At 38.3% G+C, this 21588-nt stretch overlaps 1 protein-coding gene across 1 annotated transcript in view; it reads left to right on the plus strand.

Annotated features, from left to right (window-relative positions):
• LOC139136702 (endothelin-converting enzyme homolog) overlaps positions 1-16877 on the plus strand; it is a 35228-nt gene extending 18351 nt beyond the window's left edge. Inside the window, exons 5-22 of the mRNA XM_070704508.1 lie at positions 320-403; positions 576-793; positions 1962-2027; positions 2494-2610; positions 3114-3200; positions 3947-4080; positions 5675-5939; positions 7052-7150; positions 8219-8296; positions 9185-9285; positions 10091-10146; positions 10696-10747; positions 11543-11610; positions 12619-12752; positions 13011-13076; positions 13338-13445; positions 14111-14187; positions 15304-16877. Of these exons, the coding sequence (XP_070560609.1) occupies positions 320-403; positions 576-793; positions 1962-2027; positions 2494-2610; positions 3114-3200; positions 3947-4080; positions 5675-5939; positions 7052-7150; positions 8219-8296; positions 9185-9285; positions 10091-10146; positions 10696-10747; positions 11543-11610; positions 12619-12752; positions 13011-13076; positions 13338-13445; positions 14111-14187; positions 15304-15403 (1910 nt within the window). The 3' untranslated portion in view covers positions 15404-16877. The remainder of the gene's footprint in view (positions 1-319; positions 404-575; positions 794-1961; positions 2028-2493; positions 2611-3113; positions 3201-3946; positions 4081-5674; positions 5940-7051; positions 7151-8218; positions 8297-9184; positions 9286-10090; positions 10147-10695; positions 10748-11542; positions 11611-12618; positions 12753-13010; positions 13077-13337; positions 13446-14110; positions 14188-15303) is intronic.
• The last annotated feature ends 4711 nt before the right edge of the window (positions 16878-21588 follow it).

The following is a 21588-nucleotide window of genomic DNA, read 5'->3' on the forward strand; positions in this document are numbered from 1 at the left end:
CAAAGCCTGGGTCGTTGATGTCGTCTGTGTTTACGTCATATGGTGATCATCATCATCATCATCATCATCATCATCATCATCATCATCATCATCATCACCACCATCATCAATACTAATCATTATCATTATCCTCCTTCTTCTCCTGATCATCATCGTCATCATCATCAGCGTCGTCGTGAGCACATTTCCCCCAAACATGTATCCCCTGTGACATACCAATCTGAATCCATACTTGCAAATGGTCACACTTTATGTAGAATCTATTTCATGACATCTGAGATTAAATTGTAAGCTTTCCCGACTGCGATTTCTATTGTAGTTTTAATTGAAGAGCCAATAAAAGACGGTGATAGCCCCGTGGTGATAGAAGCCAAGAAAAATTATCTTGCGTGTACCGACGAAGGTATGGTTGGTTTGTTTGTTTTCAATATAATGTATACGTATTTGCAAGTTATGTCTTGCTGGTGAGAAATTTTGCATAAACCCTCGCAAAATTTATTTCATCTTGATTTTGTTCCATTATTCATAAGGAATCAACTTCTGATAAATCCTGAATTTTATTCGAATTTCTACAGAAATACTTGAAGAGAGGGGCGCTGAGCCACTGACGAACTTTCTAGAAAAGCTTGGTGGCTGGCCTATCTTGGGTTCCCATCCGGGAGGACACTGGGAAGAGTCGACCTTTGATCTGACGAATCTGCTGTCTACGATTAATGGAGCTGTTGATCAAGGATTCATCATCGCCACATTCGTCGGCAGGGATGATAAGAATGCATCGAGATATTCACTGTTGGTATGTTAAACTAAATAAGATTATCATACCATAAAGGCCGTAGCTCATGAGGAGTGCATAAAAAAGGAAACAAAAACAGTTGGATTTTACAGGACACTGGGTGTCGTTTAGGTCAAATAAAAAAAATGTGTGTCTCCCGTAATCCGACCAACCCCTAGGAATGAACCGCCGACCCTACACATTTTTTTCGCATTTTCTAAAAGGTCGAGTATATTCTTTACAGCTAACAAAAATGAAAATAAAAGATCTCTTCTGACTTATCTGTCCTGATTTTCGGAGAGGCATGTTACCCGAAACACACGTTCACGTATTTTTGATGGCCTTTAATAGTGGAACGGTGCAAGTAAATGTTATACCACAGTCCCTCTAGACGCATGGACTGTGTTAAAACATTGCTACTTGAAAATTGCTATCATTGCTATCAAATATAAAGCGCCATACTCATCGAAATATCAATATCCACGATTAAAAATCAGATCACTTCGCAAAAAAGGTTAAATTATATCGTAGAAGAAGCATTCTGAGGTCATGTTCAACGTTGGCCGAATGATATTAAAATTGTCTATTTTAAATAATTACCGCAATTAAATTCGTATAAGAAGATTAGAAAATGTTAATGTTCCTGACGATCAAGTCCTACAGCCTGCAAGCAACGCCGAGTTCAGCATCTATAAAAGAGTTGAACTTGCTCCCTTTCCAGAGGTGTTCTAATTTCAGCTTATCCATATACCTGCATCCACTCGGAACAGTTATTCCGCAAAATTGAAATAAGACAATCCTTCTAATAATACTGCTATTTACCTCAGCTAGGCAGTAGTTTTCGCCATATGAGAAGAATGTTCAGTATATTAAAGGGTATTTTAAATTTTGTTTTCAAACAATGGGAGCTAGTTAACACGACAAGCGTATTTCCCGTTCATAGTTGAACTTATTTGTTGTTACTTTATGATTTAACGAATCTGATTTAATAATTGTTCTTTTAAATTTACAATTTTCTTGTACCCTTGCCACTATTGGTTAATCCACTGATGATGTTGAACACACTCTGGACTTTTTGTTCAAGTTTTTGAAAGTATTACGATGTTATTCATGGCACGGGATAAAGTACCACATTGTGCAAAATCGATCTAAAATACATGACAATGAACGTGGTTGCTTCAATCTACAGGTTGATCAAGGTAAGCTGGGGTTACCAAATATAGACTTCTACTCGGAGAACAATTACGGAAACCAGGTGAGAAATCATAATCCATTCTAAACAAGCTGATCTGCGAGTAAAATTATATTTTTTTGTTATTTTCGTTTACATCTCTCAGGAGACCTTATCATGTACAGGGCATAACGTAGATCGTTAATCACGGTTCGCTAGCGACAAACTGTCAGTGCAGCAATCACATATAACATTTCGAATACAGAGATTTTTGCTTTGTTTGTTTTGTTTTTGTTTTGTTTCGTTTGAGATCGACGCATTTGTCGTGAAAGAAGACAAACCAACATAACCGACTTAACATGACATGGAGACCCTATCCCAACCGCACTCTCGTTACATGTGTATACGTCTCAACGGTAACAACTACCTTTTGGCGGGCAAGACTTAAACACAGGTGGTCAATTTTTAACTCATATCGCTCAGCAGAAGACAGCAATCTTTCAACCAATGATAAGAAATCTTAAACTTATCTCATCTTCATGTTTTACAGTACCTCGCCATTTACTTTCAACATATAAAGAGAATTGTTAGACTGCTGGTTGGTAACGTAGAGGATGTCGATGAACAGATTAGTGACGTCATTGACTTTGAAAGAAGGTTAGCTTCGGTATGTATTAAAATACAGATGGGAAAGTGACAATACCACATCGTTGTCATTGTAACAGTATCATGTCCAACATTGCCAGGTTGTTGTAGTACTAGTTGTTGTCGTTATCATCATCATTATAACCGTCATCATCTTCATCATCATCATCATCATCATCATCATCATCATCATCATCATCATCATCATCATCATCATCATTATAACCGTCATCATCTTCAGTATCATCATCATCATCATCATCATCATCATCATCATCATCATCATCATTATAACCGTCATCATCTTCAGTATCATCATCATCATCATCATCATCATCATCATCATCATTACCATCGTCAACAACCACAAATGGAGATGATATCAACAAAAGCATAAACATTTCACGTCAGAAACAAATATGATTATATGAAAGATATCAAGTTCCCGTATATTTTAGTTTGATTCATCAAAACGCAAAGATCATTAAAAAGACCAACATACTTTTGTCGACGTATTTCACGCAGCACATGAAATCGGAGACACAGAGACGCCACATCAGTGAAATGTACCACAGAACAACGATATCAAGATTGCAAATGACGACCCCACAGGTGAGTGACGGGCGTGTGTTTGAAAGAAATCTCCATGAGAAATATAACATTCGCGGCAGGTGGACTATTCGCCGCCGAAGCTATTAGAGATGATAAGACCATTTTAATGGAAGTATGTTTTTCTCGCGTGCGAACCCCCCGCAGGTATAGCGGAAATCCCTGTTAATGAGCATTTCTCGTGACTCTAAGCGTTTGCTTGCATTGATTATTATAGCGTAATTATTATCGAATCGATGGGGTTTTGTCTCGGCCCAGTTTGATGTCTTGCAGAGGCGTAGAGCTTTCATCCAGCGACCTTTACCAATACGCTGCAGTAGATAACTTGGGTCTCTCTCTCTCTATAGTTTTGGTTGTACACATTGTTTTTCATTTTGCAAGCGCCAGAGATGCGAACAAATCACATATTATCTTCACCCCCATGTAGTAATATGCTGTGTGTATCTATTAATGATTGGTCTAGACTTAAGTGAAAGACCGCCTCGTTTACAGCGTAGGGTACTTTTAATAGCACAGCGAGATTGTATAGAAAAAGTCGTAAATCCTAATTTCAGTAAAATAATCCACAGACCACAAAAACGATAGCATAACATTAAACAAAATGGCCCTTTTCCGTATTGAAAAAATTAAACGTTTCATTATCTGCGGTTCTCAGTGAAACTTGCTACAGTGCATTAATCAAGCCGCGATATTTAACAGAATCTCAGCCCATTGATTAATGACGGGTTCGTACTTTGCTTCACTGCCAGATCGACTGGCTGAGGTACTTCAACAGCCTTGGCGAAAACAAACTGCAGATAGGCCCTTTGGAAGAGATAATTGTGACGTCACCCGATTACGTGAAACGAGCTCTGAGCATAGCCACTGACGAAGTTAGCCCGAGGTAGGTGTCGGGTACTTTCGTAATCATTCCCTAGGTGACAACAAGTGTCTGAGTTCACAAATCGAACTGTGTTTTTAACTAATTCCCAAGCTATTATGTCACTTTTAATCGTTTTGTTTTATACCTATTAGGGGTCTGTGAGGGCTATAACCGATTGAAAGTAGACAGAACTCTCATTTTATTACGTGATGTACCTTGCTAACAATCGTGAGAGAAAGATTCTATAACCTACAACAGAAAGAGAGTATTTGTCTCGATATAACTGCTAGTAAAATGAATCTTTAAGTTGACCACACAGCTTAAAAGTTCACTCAGGAACCACTGCTTAAAGCCTGGGCCACTTCATAGCCAGGGTCACTTCATAGCCTGGGTCACTTCATAGCCTGTGTCACTTCATAGCCTGTGTCACTTCATAGCCTGTGTCACTTCATAGCCTGTGTCACTTCATAGCCTGGGTCACTTCATAGCCTGGGTCACTTCATAGCCTGGGTCACTTCATGCTGAAAGTTAACGTGACACTTCAATTTTCCTGTCGTAAGGTAGTATGCGCCTCGAAAATGATAGATTTAAACGTTTGCTCAAACTTTCCTCAAGTAAACTTTCAACCATTCTCATTCAGAATCAAGAATAAAAAAGAGGAGTCAATGTGCAAATTTGATCCAAGAGAAGCAAATTACCCAAGATTTACCGATATTTGAAATTCAAAATGGCCGCCATCCCTGTGTTGACTCTATGGTGGAAAATAAAATTCCTAATTTCCAAAAAAATAAGACGGTGAAAATTTTTCTTACTCCAAGAGCTTTAAAAATAAGCCCCACAAGTGGTTGGCCAAACGAATATTGTAAAAGTCTAAGAGACAGAAAAACTGTCTCCGAGGCGCATTCTACCCTAAACTCACTAGATGTCATTTTACTTGGACAAATGTTACCAAGAATATGTTCGAATATATTGCCACGCCCCCATCCCAACCCAATAAAATAACACCGTTTCTCTGCGAAGAAATGACGATATGTTTTCATGTCTGAACTGTGATGACCTTAAGCGAAGTCAATATGTTTCCAATATCTGGTTCTTTTAGCGAAAACACAAAGAAACTTTATTTCTCCCCTTTGGGACTAGCTCAATCCCTCAGACAGCGATCGCTGTCTTTAATTGAATTCAAAATCTGAGTTGATTTGATGGCCTATTCACTGGCTCTACCTTAGGCGTAGATGGCTAATTCTTGCTTGCCAGATGGTATAAACTATGCATATCTCCCGGCCAGAATTCCAGAACTCATCAATTTAAGGTTTCCCAGGGAGATTACAGGAAGCGGATATGTCCGGAGTTCGGAGCATTTAATCTTAGTCAACCATTTCTCATCAATTTATCGAACGCTGTTTTCATATATGTCTTCATTTATTAGTAGAGACGTTTTCAATCTTTTCTGAAATAATAAAGACGATACTCTCTGAGAAATTGTCAGCACGTCCGATTTATATTTAAACATAAGCCACCAGGAATCTGTCATATTTCCGTAATTTATGGAACCGACCTTAAAAAGGATGATTAAAATCTTTCGATTTTTCATGATGATGCTAAAATGTTTCTCTAGGACAGTCGTCAACTACCTACTCTGGCGCGTGGTCATGAAGTTTGCGAATAATTTAAGCCGTCGTTTTCGACAAACTTCGGCTGCCTTCGGGCGGATATTCGTTGAACCGGAAGACGACGACTACGACTCGGACGTGGGGTCGGAATTCACCGACAGCTCTGGGGGACTCTGGAAGCGATGTGTCAAGTTGATAAACTCAGAAATGTCGTTTGTAATCGGGAGAATGTACGTGGACGCCTACTACGATGAAGCAAACCAAAAACCGGTGAGTTGTTCCGCTCTTTCTCTGTCTGTCTGTCTGTCTGTCTATCTGTCTGTCTGCAATGTTGAACGCAAATCAGTCTACAAGAAGGCGAAAGACGACGGAAATTTGATGAAGCTATTTTTGTCAGAATGTCTGTGTTTTCACAATATCCCAGATCGAAGGCTTGAAGGCAGTTAGGTCAGTACTATCCCAGTTTTAATGTCAATTTTAATCAGACATGCGAACACTCAAGTTCAAACCTCGCGTGTATGGATATCTAACTTAACAAGATAGTTGTTGTATGTGTCACTTGTTATGCGCGCAGTAAGTGGCCTGTGGATGTAATTTTCATGATTTTTTTTCACTATCATCTAGTTTGTCATTATAATCATCAAACCATGTTGAGATACATAGTATATTTAGCTTGTCAGCTCAGCCTATACACTTGTAATCTGCATTGTTATTGTTGACACGAGAAATCTGGCCCGGACTAGAATTCAAATGTTACAGTAAAACAATACCAGTGCATTCTATTCGTATAAATGCTGCAGGATTTAACAAGCAAAATAGTGGGTGGTTCAACATGCTTTGAGGAGTAGAACAAGAACTTGCAATTGACAAAAAAAACAAACAAAATTAGTAGAAAAAGGCATCAAAAGATACAGCTACTAGCCAATGACTGTCACGCATGGATAGCATTATCGTTGTTTTTGCGAAAATCTTGTACACACGCGTTGTCTTATATTTCCGCCCGACGTACGGCATGTCCAAATACAAAGTGCTGGCCTCGCCAAAATTGAATACAAGGCATCGAGTACGTTACGCAGCGTTGATGTTGAGTGAGTTTTGGTCCGGACTACAATTCAGCTCAAAGTTTCAACAACGACATGTATATACAATCAGGCTATGTTCAATTGACATGTTATTATGAACTATGATATGAGCGTGGGAGAAGAACAAACACTGCGTTTTGCAAACAGAATGCAAAATAATGTCGAAATACATCAACTAACAGTTACAGCTAATCGATCTGTAATACTCTTCCACATAATACTGCACCTCAAGTTATATTTTTATATCAAAATATACCTTCCAACTACATTCAATAACAGTTTGCCCGATATTACAAACAGGTCGATACTATGATGTCCTATATCGAAGAGTCATTCATTGAAATGGTACGGCATTCCACATGGATGGACGACAAAACAAAGAGCGCCGCCATTGACAAGGTAGGGAAATCAATTCTTTGGATTATCGCTCCTGCAACTGGTCTCGTCAAAGCGATACCAAACTTTGCAGTATAGAATAGAATTTTATGCCGAAAGGTAAATGAAGGTTATTCGGGTCTCCTTAGTACGCAGTTCAAAGGGTCAGTTTTGTTTTTAAATCAGCTTTTATCTGTAAGCAAATGGACACAACTTTCAAAGGAGAACAAAGGACAAAATTAACATAAGCAACCAATATTAAAAAACCATCACAGTCCCTCCACGGAGTGACTGTGCAACCCCTTATGCGAGAACTAGGCATCGAGGACTGCCGTGGCGTGTGCAAGTTCATCGGGCATACTTAAGTTCAGATAATGCGCCAAATGTAAAAGTAAAAAATGCGACGAAACTTGCATATGAGGGACCATTTTTGAAACCAAAAATCTCTATTAGAGACATGGATCCATTTCATATGGATGAACTTGCATTTGACTTATAAATTTTGCCTTGAAAGGTACCCTCCCGAATTACATAAAAGGAGAAATACTGATATATATCGATATATATCGATAAATATCGAGAGCTGTCAGTTCTGAGAGGTTCCCCTCCATACATTCATGATCATGATTGAACAGATTGAAGAAACAGACACGTATTCGAAGGCGAATCAGAAAGCATGAGAGATTACTGGGAAATGCTATAGAAATAAGTCAAGCTCTCAATAAGTGTTTCGGTACCATAGCGCAGGCATGATAACATGGTTACTGTAGACTTTTGAGTAGCGATTAATGCGCAAACCTTTCGATCATCTGATTCAATTAGATCTTTAAGACGTTGGCTTATAACCCATGGACGTTCGTAGTGTCTTGTGCATAGTAACCACAGCGACATATCTACACACACTCAGACCGCGAGCGCATGTGGTCTTAACTATAGGACATTTGCAAATATGCACCGCATCTAATAAAGGTTTTGTGTTTCACGAAAGATTATGTTTATTATTCACATCATCTGTTTCTGGCATTGTTCGTCGTCGCCGCGAATTAAAATAAAACAGAAAAGGTCAGAATTTCCCTGTGTTCATGTTCACAGGCAAGGTCCGTAGATCGACAGATAGGCTATCCTGATTGGATAATGGATGATGAAAATCTACAACTTTTTTACAAAGGTGTAAGTATAACAGACTTGAGTATTCTAACGATATATTTCAAATATCCTAATCTAGTGCCTTGCACAATGGCATATCATAAACGTACGTCGGTGTTATATCCTAAGGAAACAGACTTAAAAATGTAAATTAAATTCGATTTTTAAAATTATTATTAATGATTACGTTGCCATAATTAAATTGTCAAATTTTTATTTGGGAGAAATCGATTGTAAGTTTCCGCGAAGAGTGTTTTATGTTGATTGCAAGAAGTGCAGATATGGTATCGAACACTCTTTACATTCCACAGTGCATCAATGAGTCATAAAGTTTTTTTAAGTCGTCTTCAAGACCAAATTGAAGATGCACGATCAAGGATGGCTGTACTTTTCAGTCAGGGAAATACAATCGTCAAATTATCATAGCACCTTCTTTAAAGATCTTCACAAATTGATTAGTAAGGCATAGTGTTCCTTGATATTGCTGTTTCTACTTCGCCGACTTTCATTAATTAAGTACATGCCGGAGATCACCCACAAATACTTTCGCACCGCAATTTGTAAAGTTTAATCAGCGACTGCGTTCTTCATTCATGATAAATGAAAGTTTAAAACGAAATTTAATTTTCTTTTCTTTCACATGATACATACCTGTAGTATCACGGTATGAAAATTATTAATTTGCAAAAGTTACCAATTTGATGAACAAGTATTGAAAAAAATCCTGAGTTATATTGCCACTACATCAATTGAGAAAAACAAGACTATGTTCCAAACATAAAATTTATTTCTAAAACTTTGATAGTTCGATTCCACACAGAATTTGTGGAGGTTACAACGGCTACTATTGGAGTTTTAAATATGTCTTAATAAAAAAAGACCGATGCTGTGTCTTGTGTACTATATTTGCAGCTGACATTTTCAGCCGATGAACATTTCCAAAACTACCTCAACTTTCTTCACTGGAACTTCCAAACCGATTTCAGTAGACTTAGAGATCCGCCTTCCGAAGAGTAAGTATGCTCTCAGTCCCCCTTCACGTACTCCCAGGTATACACGTATGAGCCCCTAGATTAGGTCACTTTTTCACGAAAACATTCCTAAAAATGGATCGACTTTTCATTCAAAAAAAAAAAAAAAATATGTGTTGATAAAATAGGAAATGTACACATGCTCTATCTAGCATGATAGAGCGGTAAATATTCCCCAACTTTGTCAAGAAAATCCCTAACAATGGGTCATTTTTTAAAATATACATTGATATTTTTTCAATTTCGGTGGTACACCCATATAAAAATGTTTTGGGGATTTACCCCACGGGGGCTGACAGAAGAACAGAACAGCGGCTGAAATATTTTTTCTGAAAAGCCAGATGCTCGAGTGTAGCACAGATGCTATATGTAGGCTGCTCAACAAAGCTGTGATTTAATATTTGTCCATTCTTTGCTCTGACTGTTTAGATTGTACTTTGCAGTATGTGTTCAAGAGACTTAGGTGCAAAATGTTATGCTTCGTTTCACCTTCGTATTGTGAGAATAAGAATCTTGCTTGCAGCCATATCGCAGCAAGCAAAACTGCTGATGTTTAATTTTGGATGATTACTTAGAGCTATGTTTGAATAAGTCGATCCATACAAGCAACAGACGCTTAGTTTAATCATTGATAGTATAGTAGAGCGCCATGTTTTCAATGTCGTAAAACTTTTGAATGCCACAAACCGTTGTGCAGACGATACCACATTCTGACGTCATCACATGACGGTAGTATATGACGTAATTGAAATCGATACTCATTCAATGCTGGTTTTATTTTTAACAGATGGGCTCGTGGTCCTGCTTCTGTCAACGCGTTCTACTCTTTTACAAATATTTTAAGTGAGTATTTCATTTTACTGTAGGCCCAAGGCGAGAATGGAAGTGCATGTGTGCGTGATTGTATAATTATGTGTGTTTGTCTGGTTCATACCAAGAGCAGAGATGATTTTACATGTACATATGCTACTTTAACGTAATTTGAATAGAATACAAATTTAGAGAGGAAAGTGAAACCTGTTCAAAACCGCCTCTACAATTTTAAAATTTCCCTTCGCACCCACCAATTTGCCGCTCTAGCAAATCACCGCAAGGAAAACTCCCCCTCCAGACCAAGAAAACTCCCAAGTTATTTTGTCGTATGCTGCTATCCTAATCTGCAAATCCCCGAAAACAACCGAATCATACCTGTCCCTCTTGACCGTCATTTTGTAATTCCCGCTGAGCAAAAATGTGTGAAAATTTCCCGCCAACAACTTGAACAAATCGTATATATCCGAACACTTTTTTCTACGAGAGAGATTAGAGAAATTTTCTCTATCTAGAGCTTTATTGAACCATTTGAAAATCATAAATCATTCATGAATATTTTACCTTTTATTCTGTATTCAGCCGTACCGGCAGGGATCTTACAGCCACCATTTTACGACAGCGAGTCACCAATGTAAGTATAATGACAGCAGTATCGCAGTGTAAAATGATGTGTAACACCTACACTGGGTTTGCCTGTCCGCAGTCTCACTTCAGAAGTGAGGAATTAGCCACGTTTTCAACGATTTCAACCATTTTTTCTGCAGTGTCATATTTTACAGGAACACTGTTGCAGTTCGAAATTTTTGCGGGATTTTGAATTGAATTTCCATTATGTACGAACATGAGTGATATCTAATATATGGACTGTGATGTCTGAATAACGCTCGTGTCGATCGTTGGCTCCGTTATATTTATCTCCTGTCAGAATAATAATGACATTTTGTAAAGACAGGGAATATAGAGTGCAAGCCTACACCTAACTTCGTTAGTTGTTTCAGACTGGCTCCAAGAGTCTTGGCGATTTTTTACCATGATTTACTCTAAATACAAGAAGAATGAGGAAATCTGTCAGATTTTCCTGTTCATCACAGACATTAGGGCATTTATACAGCCTTCTTCGGAAGCCTGGATCGTGATTCATATAGAATTTACGGCATTGTGACAGATTTATAGCGATTGTCATCGCTGCTAGCTTCTCATTTGTGCTGTCGTCCAGCTCTCAATTTTCCCGCCCAAACCATAATCACAAGTCCATGGTAAAATCGACGGTTTTAAAGTACTTTGATTTCGGCAGATCGATGACACTAACGACATTGATTTTAAGTATTTGCTGGAAGTGTCCCTGGGCAAGGCACATTGTTAGTAGACTAATTGGTCTTGCTTCAACAGCAGACTACAACTTTCACAATTCGTGCCTCTCTTTCAGATACCTCAATTTTGGCGGGATTGGCATGGTGATAGGTCATGAACTGACGCATGGCTTTGATGATAAAGGTACGTGTTACTGCGCTGTTCTACATACAGTACTGATAACATTTTGGTATGACGAATATGCCTCACAAGATAAATTAACGCAAATTTAACAACAGAGATTGTTTGTCTTCGCCATACAAGTAAGAGAACTGATAAATTGTCACATATTGAAATCGGATGACGTCACCACTCATAGCCTAACGAAACGGTAGCGAGTCGTACATGGTTTGTGGCCATGATTGACATATTTATATTGAATAATTGATTATGACTGCAAACAGAAAAACTGTTCTCCTTGTTCAGCATATCATCTCCCTCACGGTACCTGATTCAATCAATTATTCAGTCTAGAAGTCATCGTCTCGTTCATTGCTTGTAGCGATACTGACCGTCTCCCACCTACCTGTACCTACCTACCTACCTACGTGTTCCCGTGTAATACACCTTCAAGTAGATTTTGGTAAATCACAAGGCTGTGGTGAAATAGAAACTGGCATCTTTAATGACTGATGTTGTTAAAACAAGGCCTCGGAACATCATGGATTCTCAATCTAATTGGAGTAGTGTAATAAACGAGCACTCGATAAACAAGCAATGTCACGTTTGGTGTTCTACGTTCATCGCTTATATGACTAGAGTAGAGATAGTAGACACAGACTGTGCTTCACATTAATCTCCAGTATCCTCAGGAGTCGTTGGAGTTACCGTTACAGAATCTGACTGAGTACACAGGCAAAATCGTAAGAAATTCTGTCACTATCCAAAGGTTCGTGTCCTACTCATGTCGTTCTTTTAATTGTAAGTGTGACAAAACATACTTGTGAACTTGTAAACTTGCGTTCGGCTAAAACACTTAGAGATGTCATATCACAATGTGCATGAACTTGTGTTCCCTTTGACTCAAAGTCCACTGATCCCAAGAAAAGTGTCTGTAGCTTAAGTCTTATGACTTTTTGTGTTTGAGACAAATTTCTTATATTGGCCAATGACAATAATTACGATGTTCTGTTTTTTTTAATATCGTTTCAGGACGCGTATACGACAAACACGGGCATTTGAGAGAATCATGGTGGAGCAAAGAATCGCAGACCGCGTTCAGCAAACACTCCCAATGCATCATAGAGCAGTATGGACACTACGAGATGAAAGAATGTAATATGTCCGTAAGTATAACTGATGCAGGGCGCCCTCAGATTCAAAGACAAATACTTTGTAATGCATAAACACTTTGATAACTTGATTTCTGTCGTACACACAGAACTGCACGTTGCAAATTATTTATTCTTTACGCATGTGTAAACATTTACTACCGGTTGCAAAAACTTACATAGCTTCCTGTGTATAACACTCATGCAGAACATGATGTCATATGGCGGGTTTGTTCCGTTTCAATATTTCAAGCAATATGTCATTGATTGCAGATAAATGGAAACGTAACCGTTGGAGAAAATATTGCTGATAATGGTGGTATAAAAGAAGCATACAAGGTACAAATTAATACCTATTTTTAAAATTGTATTGATACTACTTTTTATGTTTTAATTCATAAATACGAAAGATCGTTAACGACATCTAAGACGTTTCTTTAACGGGACGGTGGCGTTTGATAGTACAGCGCCCCCTACAATATCAGAACATAGACAGTTGGTTTCTCAACCGTCTATGACCAGACTTATTAGAACTAATTATTAGAGTTACCAGGTCTTGTACTGTAGTGTTTTTATCGTGTCTTCTGCTATTTGTTTAAGGCGTATGAGTCTTGGAGGAGACGAAGTGGCAGAGCGGCGGAACCATTGCTGAGGTTTCCCGGCCTCAGTCTGACTCGGGAACAACTGCTCTTCTTAAACTACGCACAGGTAAGACCAGAGAAATGCTAATAAAACAAACCTATCAAACTTGCCTCTTCTTGCATCTTCGGATAATAAAGGAGGCGATACGCAATCGTTACCGCGGCAAGCGCCTAAACGAGGAATGCAATTCGCAAGGAGCTCATGGGCATTTTATCCCTGTTTTCTTTCGTTTGGCGGGAAATAAAAATACTGTTTCTTTTCAAATTTCTTGAATATGGGTGCATAATTAGTAAGACTTGTAGTGTATTGATACAGCGGACGTGACGATAAAATCAGATTACTCTTCTTGGCCATTTATAGATGCTTGGAGAAGTAGTTACTCAGGTCAATCTGATTAAAAGCAGATGTAGAATACGGCGACGTCTGTACTTACGCGGTTCTTCTCTTGAGAGGCGACAGCAAGAGAATACCGCGTAAGTATAGACGTCACCGTACTCTACATCTGATTTTAATCAGATTGTTAGACGGGTGGAGAATTTTAAGTAAGGCATAAACTTTTGAGACAAATTCAAAGTATTGTATGATACGTTACATTGCAAAAAGTCGCTATTTCCCGGTAAAATCCAATTTCTGCCTTATACAAGTATAAGGATGAAAAAGATTCAATTTGGTTTAAAAAGAAAGGTATTGCACAGTACAACTTATATATGGTTATGGCTCACTTCTTTCAGATATGGTGTAGCAAGTTCACCGTAGATGGCGCTCGTAATAAAATCTTGACAGGGAGGCACAGTCCCGGACGCTACAGGTGAGACCAAGAATATATGGACCGTGGATAATTTAAACACGTGCATAACAAACGAAACTCATCTCATTTGATCTCAAACGCTCCTGATCCTTAACAAAAGTATGAAAGTGCGAAAATCAAGGAGAACAGTGATCAGAATTTCCCGGCCAACACGATATTCTGCGGAAATTGTACAAAGGATGTTTAGAGCACCGACAGCTTTTTGTAAAAAAATTGATGTGAACGATTATTGAAAGTCACATGTACACTGTTTCCAAAGCAACATTGGCGTAGTGAATTTGAACACGATATAACCGTAATAAAACTACCCCTACCGCTACCTCATCGAGTTTCGTTCCTGAGCGCCTGCTAGTTCAATCGTCAATGGTCTGTTACGGGGTCGTTGGGGGAGGTGGGGCGCTGATGGCACGAAGGCACGATTGGTATACGTCACAAAGCGTCCTATCGGTTTCAAATACAATCACAGAACAAAAAGATCATTGTTATGAAAAGATTGTATTGTAATCCACTGCAGGATTGTTTATCCTGTCACATCCCCGTCGTGCGAGTGTACCAGTCCGGCAACACCGCTTAAAGGGACATAAGCTGTAACTTGTGGCAAGTTTTTCAGTATTCTGCTTCTGTATATCAACTACCGTGTCTGACCCTAATCCGTTTGTCATTCTGAAATTTCATGTATTATTATAACCAACATAGCTTGTATGTGTGTAGTGACAATTGTTTATTGTTTACAAATTAATTCTAGTCCGGACTTGAATACAATTTTCAACGATAACAATGGAGATTATACTCATATAGGTTGTGTTGATATCCTAAATACTTGGCATTAAATTACAGTTTAGGGATTCAATGCAGAAAGTGTAGGGAAACCACAAAACAAAAGTTCTGAAAAAATAGACAAAAGATACAGCTTATGGAACTTTAAACAAACAGCTTACGTAAACAAAAATGAAAGTATACACAAATCTGTATCCACATAAACGGATACAGGGTTGCTTTTATACTTGATTGTGAGTAGGACAGCTTTTCTCCCTCCCTGGTATGACCTCAATGAGGGACAAATGAAGAAGAACACTAAATAAGAAATCGTTTCCTTTATTTCCTGCTTTTTCACAGAGTTATTGGAGCTTTATCAAATCTACCTGACTTCTCTCGCGTCTTTGGATGCAAACCAGGGTCAACAATGAACCCGACTGAAAAGTGCGAAGTTTGGTAATGTGTAGTTCGGTAGTGCAGACAAGATTGGAATCTACTGTGCACTGATGTAGCCCCACGGTTGAGATGGTGCCCTCTGCCGGCAGGATATTGTCGACCGTATGTGCAATGCCGGCGAGACCTGCCTACTTCTGTGAAATCTTTGTGATTTTTACATATTTTACGAATGGTGCTACCGTTCTTTACGCAACTTTGAACAGTTTTTGAAATATTGAAATTTCGATTAGCACTCGAAGTTGTCACTCACAAGCTGAGAATATTATGTCAAAGGGTAAAGACAGCCGTAAAGGGCGCTCATTTGTAGAACGTGTTTGCTTCAAACTACATGATTTAAATATTTGAGAATTTAGAAACATATTTTTTCTCAGAGGATAGCCGGGATGTAGTCTCTGTTTGTGTTCTGTAACTAACTATTCTTATTGTGACTTGCTGGACCGCTGATTTGATAACGGGCCGAGGTAATATCGATAAAAATATACTGAACTTTGGAAAGTCGATAGCCGTAATTATACCCGTGAAGCGCGCTGAAATGCTCAATATGAAAGTTCCTATAACACAGCAGTTTTCAATGTTATCGTTGACCAGTAGATTTAAAACCAAGTTTACAGTGTTTTTGAAAACATATCGATACATATCAAACTGTCTAAAATATGTAAAACGCCCTCGAAATTATTCTATGTTGCTGGGCTACTGAGATGTTCATCGGATATTGTTGTCAATGGATTATTTAAAGGAAAAGTATAAATTTTGATATTTGCCTTTCAAAAATTATCTGCTCAGCATCGTCTCGGTGTCGTCAAACTTATTGCAATTAACCAATTAGGGGTGAAAAACCCGATGTTTCCGTTACTATGCCATATATGAGTGTAGTTAGGTCGAGAATTAATCTTTTTATTTCATTTTTATTTTATGTGTGAACAATCAAAACCGGAAAATTTTGCAAAATCTATGTGATTTTTGAAAATGCGAAAACATGGTTAGGTTCCGAGGGTTTTTCATAGAGTGGGTTTGGCTACCAGAAATAAAAATCTGTTTTATTGGCGTTACTTGCCAGCAAAATTGTCCTTTCTTATTGCTATGGATAAGTGGATTTGTGTTCGAATTCAAAAATTAAAGAAAACATGATATATCCTATGGATAGATATTGATCGTACTTCAAATTATACACAATAGTCAAAAAGCGTTTGCTGGAGAAACAAAACTCATGGAATCAACAGTATTAAATGGACATATCTGCTGCCTCTTCGAAGTGACTGTAGATATTTAGTGTTTCATACCATTGACAATTTATTCAGTTTCATTGTTTAGCATGAACACTGCTTATTAACATATCAAAGATCCGACTCTCTTTGATTGATGCAACAGATGAGGAAATTTAAAACTTAATTTGAAGTTAAGATAAACCCAACAAATTATTTATTATTATGTGTTCAGAGTATGTAAATATTTTAAGTAATAAATGCGGATGAACATTTAGTGACGTGTGACGTATGTATATGCATATATATGAAGATACATACTCAGATAGATAGATAAATAGATAGATTGATAGAGATAGACTGCCAGACAGTCTGTCTGTCTGTATCTCTAATTGAAATTGGACGTATAGAAAAGACCGATAGCGACACATGCTTCGACCACAATTAAATAGTTCTTTAGCAAATTAAGACGTGATTTACAGATTTATTAACATATCAAAGATCCGACTCTCTTTGATTGATGCAACAGATGAGGAAATTTAAAACTTAATTTGAAGTTAAGATAAACCCAACAAATTATTTATTATTATGTGTTCAGAGTATGTAAATATTTTAAGTAATAAATGCGGATGAACATTTAGTGACGTGTGACGTATGTATATACGTATATATATGAAGATACGTACTCAGAAAAATAAATAGATAGAGAGATAGATAGAGAGATAGTCAGACAGATAGACAGACAGGAATATATATATAATAAATGGATAGATAGAGAGAGAGATAGTCAGACAGACACACAGACAGACTGACAGGAATATATATATATATATATATATATATATATATATATATATATATATATATATGCTCATATGTGTGTGACGGTGTGTCTGTCTGTGTCTGTGCCTGTATGTGTCTGTGAGTGTGTGTGTATATATGTATACGCATTTATTATAATTTCAACATTCAATTATTCTGATTGAAATTGGACGTATAGAAAAGACCGACAGCGACACATGCTTCGACCACAATTAAACAGTTCTTTAGCAAATGAAGACGTGATTTGCAGAAACACCTGCCATGCCAGGGTTCTCCACAAAGGAATGGACCGTCCTTCTCTTTTGCGAATCTTTTCATGTATTAATAATCATACAAGAAAATACATTTTCACGAATATGCAAAATATGCATTGTTATGTAATTTGCGCCACTCTGTTTATTTCCTCCATGTTGTGGAGAGTACAGATGCACTCATACTTTTGCTGGTAGGCAAGCCGCTAACTTTTCGTATTAGAAGCCCAGTCCACTTTGACTGTGGTGGACCATGTCTTAATAAACAGCCGACTATTTCAAGAAAATGTTTGCACTTAGTACTGTCATCCTGATTAAACCTATGATTTAAGAAAACAAATCTCTCGCCTGAGTTCAATTATCTATCTATCTATCTATCTATCTATCTATCTATCTATCTATCTATCTATCTATCTATCTATCTATCTCTATCTATCTATTTATCTATCTATCTATCTATCTATCTATCTATTATCTATCTATGTATCTATCTATGTATCTATCTATCTATCTATCTATCTATCTATCTATCTATCTATCTATCTATCTATCTATCTATCTATCTATCTATCTATCTATCTATCTATCTATCTATATGTCTGTCTGTCTGTTTGTCTGTCTGTCTGTCTGTCTATCTATCTACCTATATGTGTAGACATGCGATAGCGACGCCTAGAAATGTTACATAGCCTAGCCTCAGCTATACCAATACACCAAGGACAATGTGATCTTTGTAACAATATCTACGCTTTCAATTATTCGGTGAGATAACTTGAATATGGTCATTAGTAAAATTCTCTTTAGGATTCAGATCGGAATTCTCCAGAAAGGTTTACAATTCTGCGTCGCGTCTAATTTAAGGGGACTGACATTCAGCACACGACGTGTTTATTTTGGAAGTTGGCTAAAATGTACCCTAGACTACACAACAATGTCGTAGTGCAGTGCCAATTATGACCTCATCAAGCGGGCCAAGGATAAAGCCATCGGGCTTAATCGATCATGAAGTAAAACTACCGTCGACCGAAGCGACTGAGGGCGCCTCCTAAAGTGATATTGCGAAGAAAAGTACGTTGAGGAAACAGTGATCGTCCAAACAAGAACGTGTTCACTGCTCTGTAATTGTGAAGTTTGGTGCGTACATCTCACCAAAAAGCTACTAAAATGTGTTCTCAAGCTGGGATCCGACGCATAATTATATAACTCAAGGGCATCAACAAAGTTAACGAGCTTATCAAATTGTATGCAGATGTTCCCGGGACTTAAAGTCGAGTTCGGATTTTTAATTCAGTGGTTTGTGAAAATACTGCCGGTGGAACAGCTGACATAAGGGGCACACATTGAATGGTGACCCCAGGGGGAAGTAAATTAAGAGACGCGTAAACTTTCGGGGCAGATATGTATGTTCGGTGGGGAGTTTTGGCAGCGAAACCTTTTCATGTTGAATTATAAATTTACTAAGATCTTTGCGGTCGTTCTGCGAACGTAAATCTGTGCATGCATGGAGGTCTCGCTGTTGCTTCTATGGAACATACATGTTGAATCAAAGTGCTGATGCATTTACACACGGGGGTGCCACTCTCCGGGAACTGGATGCGTCGACTCGTATCTCTCGACAATGGACACACTACATCAGAAAGCACTTCACTTGCCTCGACAGCGCATTCAACAGCTTTTAGTGCATCTACCGCTTGTCAATTGTTTATTGCCACGGTTTTATTGGGCTTTTAACATTTGTTAATGCATTTGATCTAGGGGAGTGACTGTCGACAGATTTGTTATCAGAGAGAATGGAGAATGTAATGTCTCCGACGACGCGATTCCTGCCTAAAATTTAACCCTTCTGTGTCCTCGTAACAGTGAACAGATAACATTGATACAGGGGAGCTTGAAAGGTCGGATCGTCCCTGTTTATCGTCCAAAGAGTGACGAGATTGGGCCGTCAGTAGAAGTGTATCTCGCTCCGGCCGACAGTTTAACGTTCGCGTTGTCGGTTCAAATTTACGATAGGTCTTCTTAAGCTTGTTTCTACTGTGTAAATATGCCTGTTTACCGCCTTGGTAATAAATTACTTTGTGTGCAAACACATACTGGATCTGCCTGTTTAAAGTTCTCTCTTCGGAGTTTCAACCGAGTTTAAAGCAAGTATGTGGTTGAATGTATTCGTTGAGGCGCTTTACACTCAGCTAGACTGAGCATACACGATATATAAAGTGGTTTAAAAAGTGTTCAGGTACATACAGGCCACGTGAAATGCTCCCCTGGCTTGTGCGAAAGGTTTCCATCATCAAACGGGGTGGGAAAGGGGGAGAGGGAGGTTAGAGCACACAAAGAGAGGGGACAGACAGAGGGAGAAATAGACAGACAGACAGAGAGGGGAGGATGGTTAAGAGAGGTGAACGAAAGAAGAAAGAACATCTGTATCATCATATCGAGGGTAGTGAGTAAATGGATATTCGCCAGACGGACAGATAGAGAGCTAGGCATTGTACGTTGCATGGATTTTCTCTCTTCTCTCAGTGTAAGTGGAAACAAGTTTCTATTTGGTGTCTTCTTACTAACTCAGGCCATTTTCGAATCAGCAAATGTCGCTTTCATTCGATTTAAGGCAGGTTTTCTTCGTGTTGCCAGCTCAGTGAAGTGAGAAGCTAAAGACAGCGACCATATTCTTTCAATTGTTGTGTGCATAAAAAAGAAACGGATATCTATGTCTTTGCAAGCTAAGTCTCTAGGATAACCGAAAATGATAATTTGTTCCGAAAAGTGATCTTGGGATGGCTGTCATGTTGCAGGGATGCAGTGGCTGTCGTTATGGTGATGCATGAATTTAGAGGGATGAAATACAAAATCTACAACAGCATTAAGGTAGAACGCGCCTCGGAGACAGATATTCAGACTCTCAAACTTTTACAATTCTTTTCTGATCTACCACTTGTGGGGGCTCATTTTAAAGCTCTTGGAGTAAGAAAACTTTTCACCATCTTAGTTTTCCGAAAGTCGAAAATTTTATTTTTCTTCATAGAGTTAACACAGGGGGTGGCGGCTATTTTGATTTTAAGATATAAGTAAATCTTGGGTAATTTGTACCTCTGGTAAACAAATTTGCGCGGTGACCCCCAATTTTTTATTCGTGATTTTGAAAGAGGATGGTTTAAAGATTCCTTGAAGAGCAAAAGTTTAAGTCTTTCATTTTCGAGGCGCATGCTACCTTAAAATCCAAATTTCACGGTTTAACTTGTAGGAGGTAATTCGTTGCCAACAAAATATAGCCCTCGTTAAAAGTGCGCTAAACTTTGCTCTGCCGAATTCTTTAATCATTGTCCATGTACTTTCGTGTGTTCTTGACCCCTGCCTTTCATGTCAAAAGAGTTGGCCATTGTTTTTCCGTAAGTATGGTGTACACCAATAGTTTTCAATGCGTCTTTCCAATTATTGTATTGGTTGTCAGACAGCCATCCTTGACCGTTGTTCAGGGTCACCGAATACACTCTAAATCAAACGATCAAGCACAGGCACTTGAAACAGCTCGTTCTCTATTGTCCGATACAGAACACAACAAAACAATAACAAAACAAAAAAAAACTTGTGATTCCGTTCATAAAGTTGAATGTTGACAACATCTTGATTTAGCTTAAGTTTTATCACAGGACCATAGAGACTTTCCTGAGTATAATTTTACTATACTGCTATGAAAGCCTTCCAATGTTCATTCTTTTCCATAAAAAATGCCAATATTTCTGAAATCTATTCACAATCACTGTAATTATGGCGAACTGCGCACTCATGTTTATTCCAGCCAAGGAAAATTCAAGTATCACAGATGCTTTTATACCCGAAGTAGGCTATTTTTAAAAGTGACCCGTTTGAGCTCCAGTTCTTGTGTGGATACTCACGCCGTAAGTCCTCCTGTGTTT

This window comes from Ptychodera flava, chromosome 7 (genome assembly GCF_041260155.1).
Source record: "Ptychodera flava strain L36383 chromosome 7, AS_Pfla_20210202, whole genome shotgun sequence".
NCBI lineage: Eukaryota > Metazoa > Hemichordata > Enteropneusta > Ptychoderidae > Ptychodera > Ptychodera flava.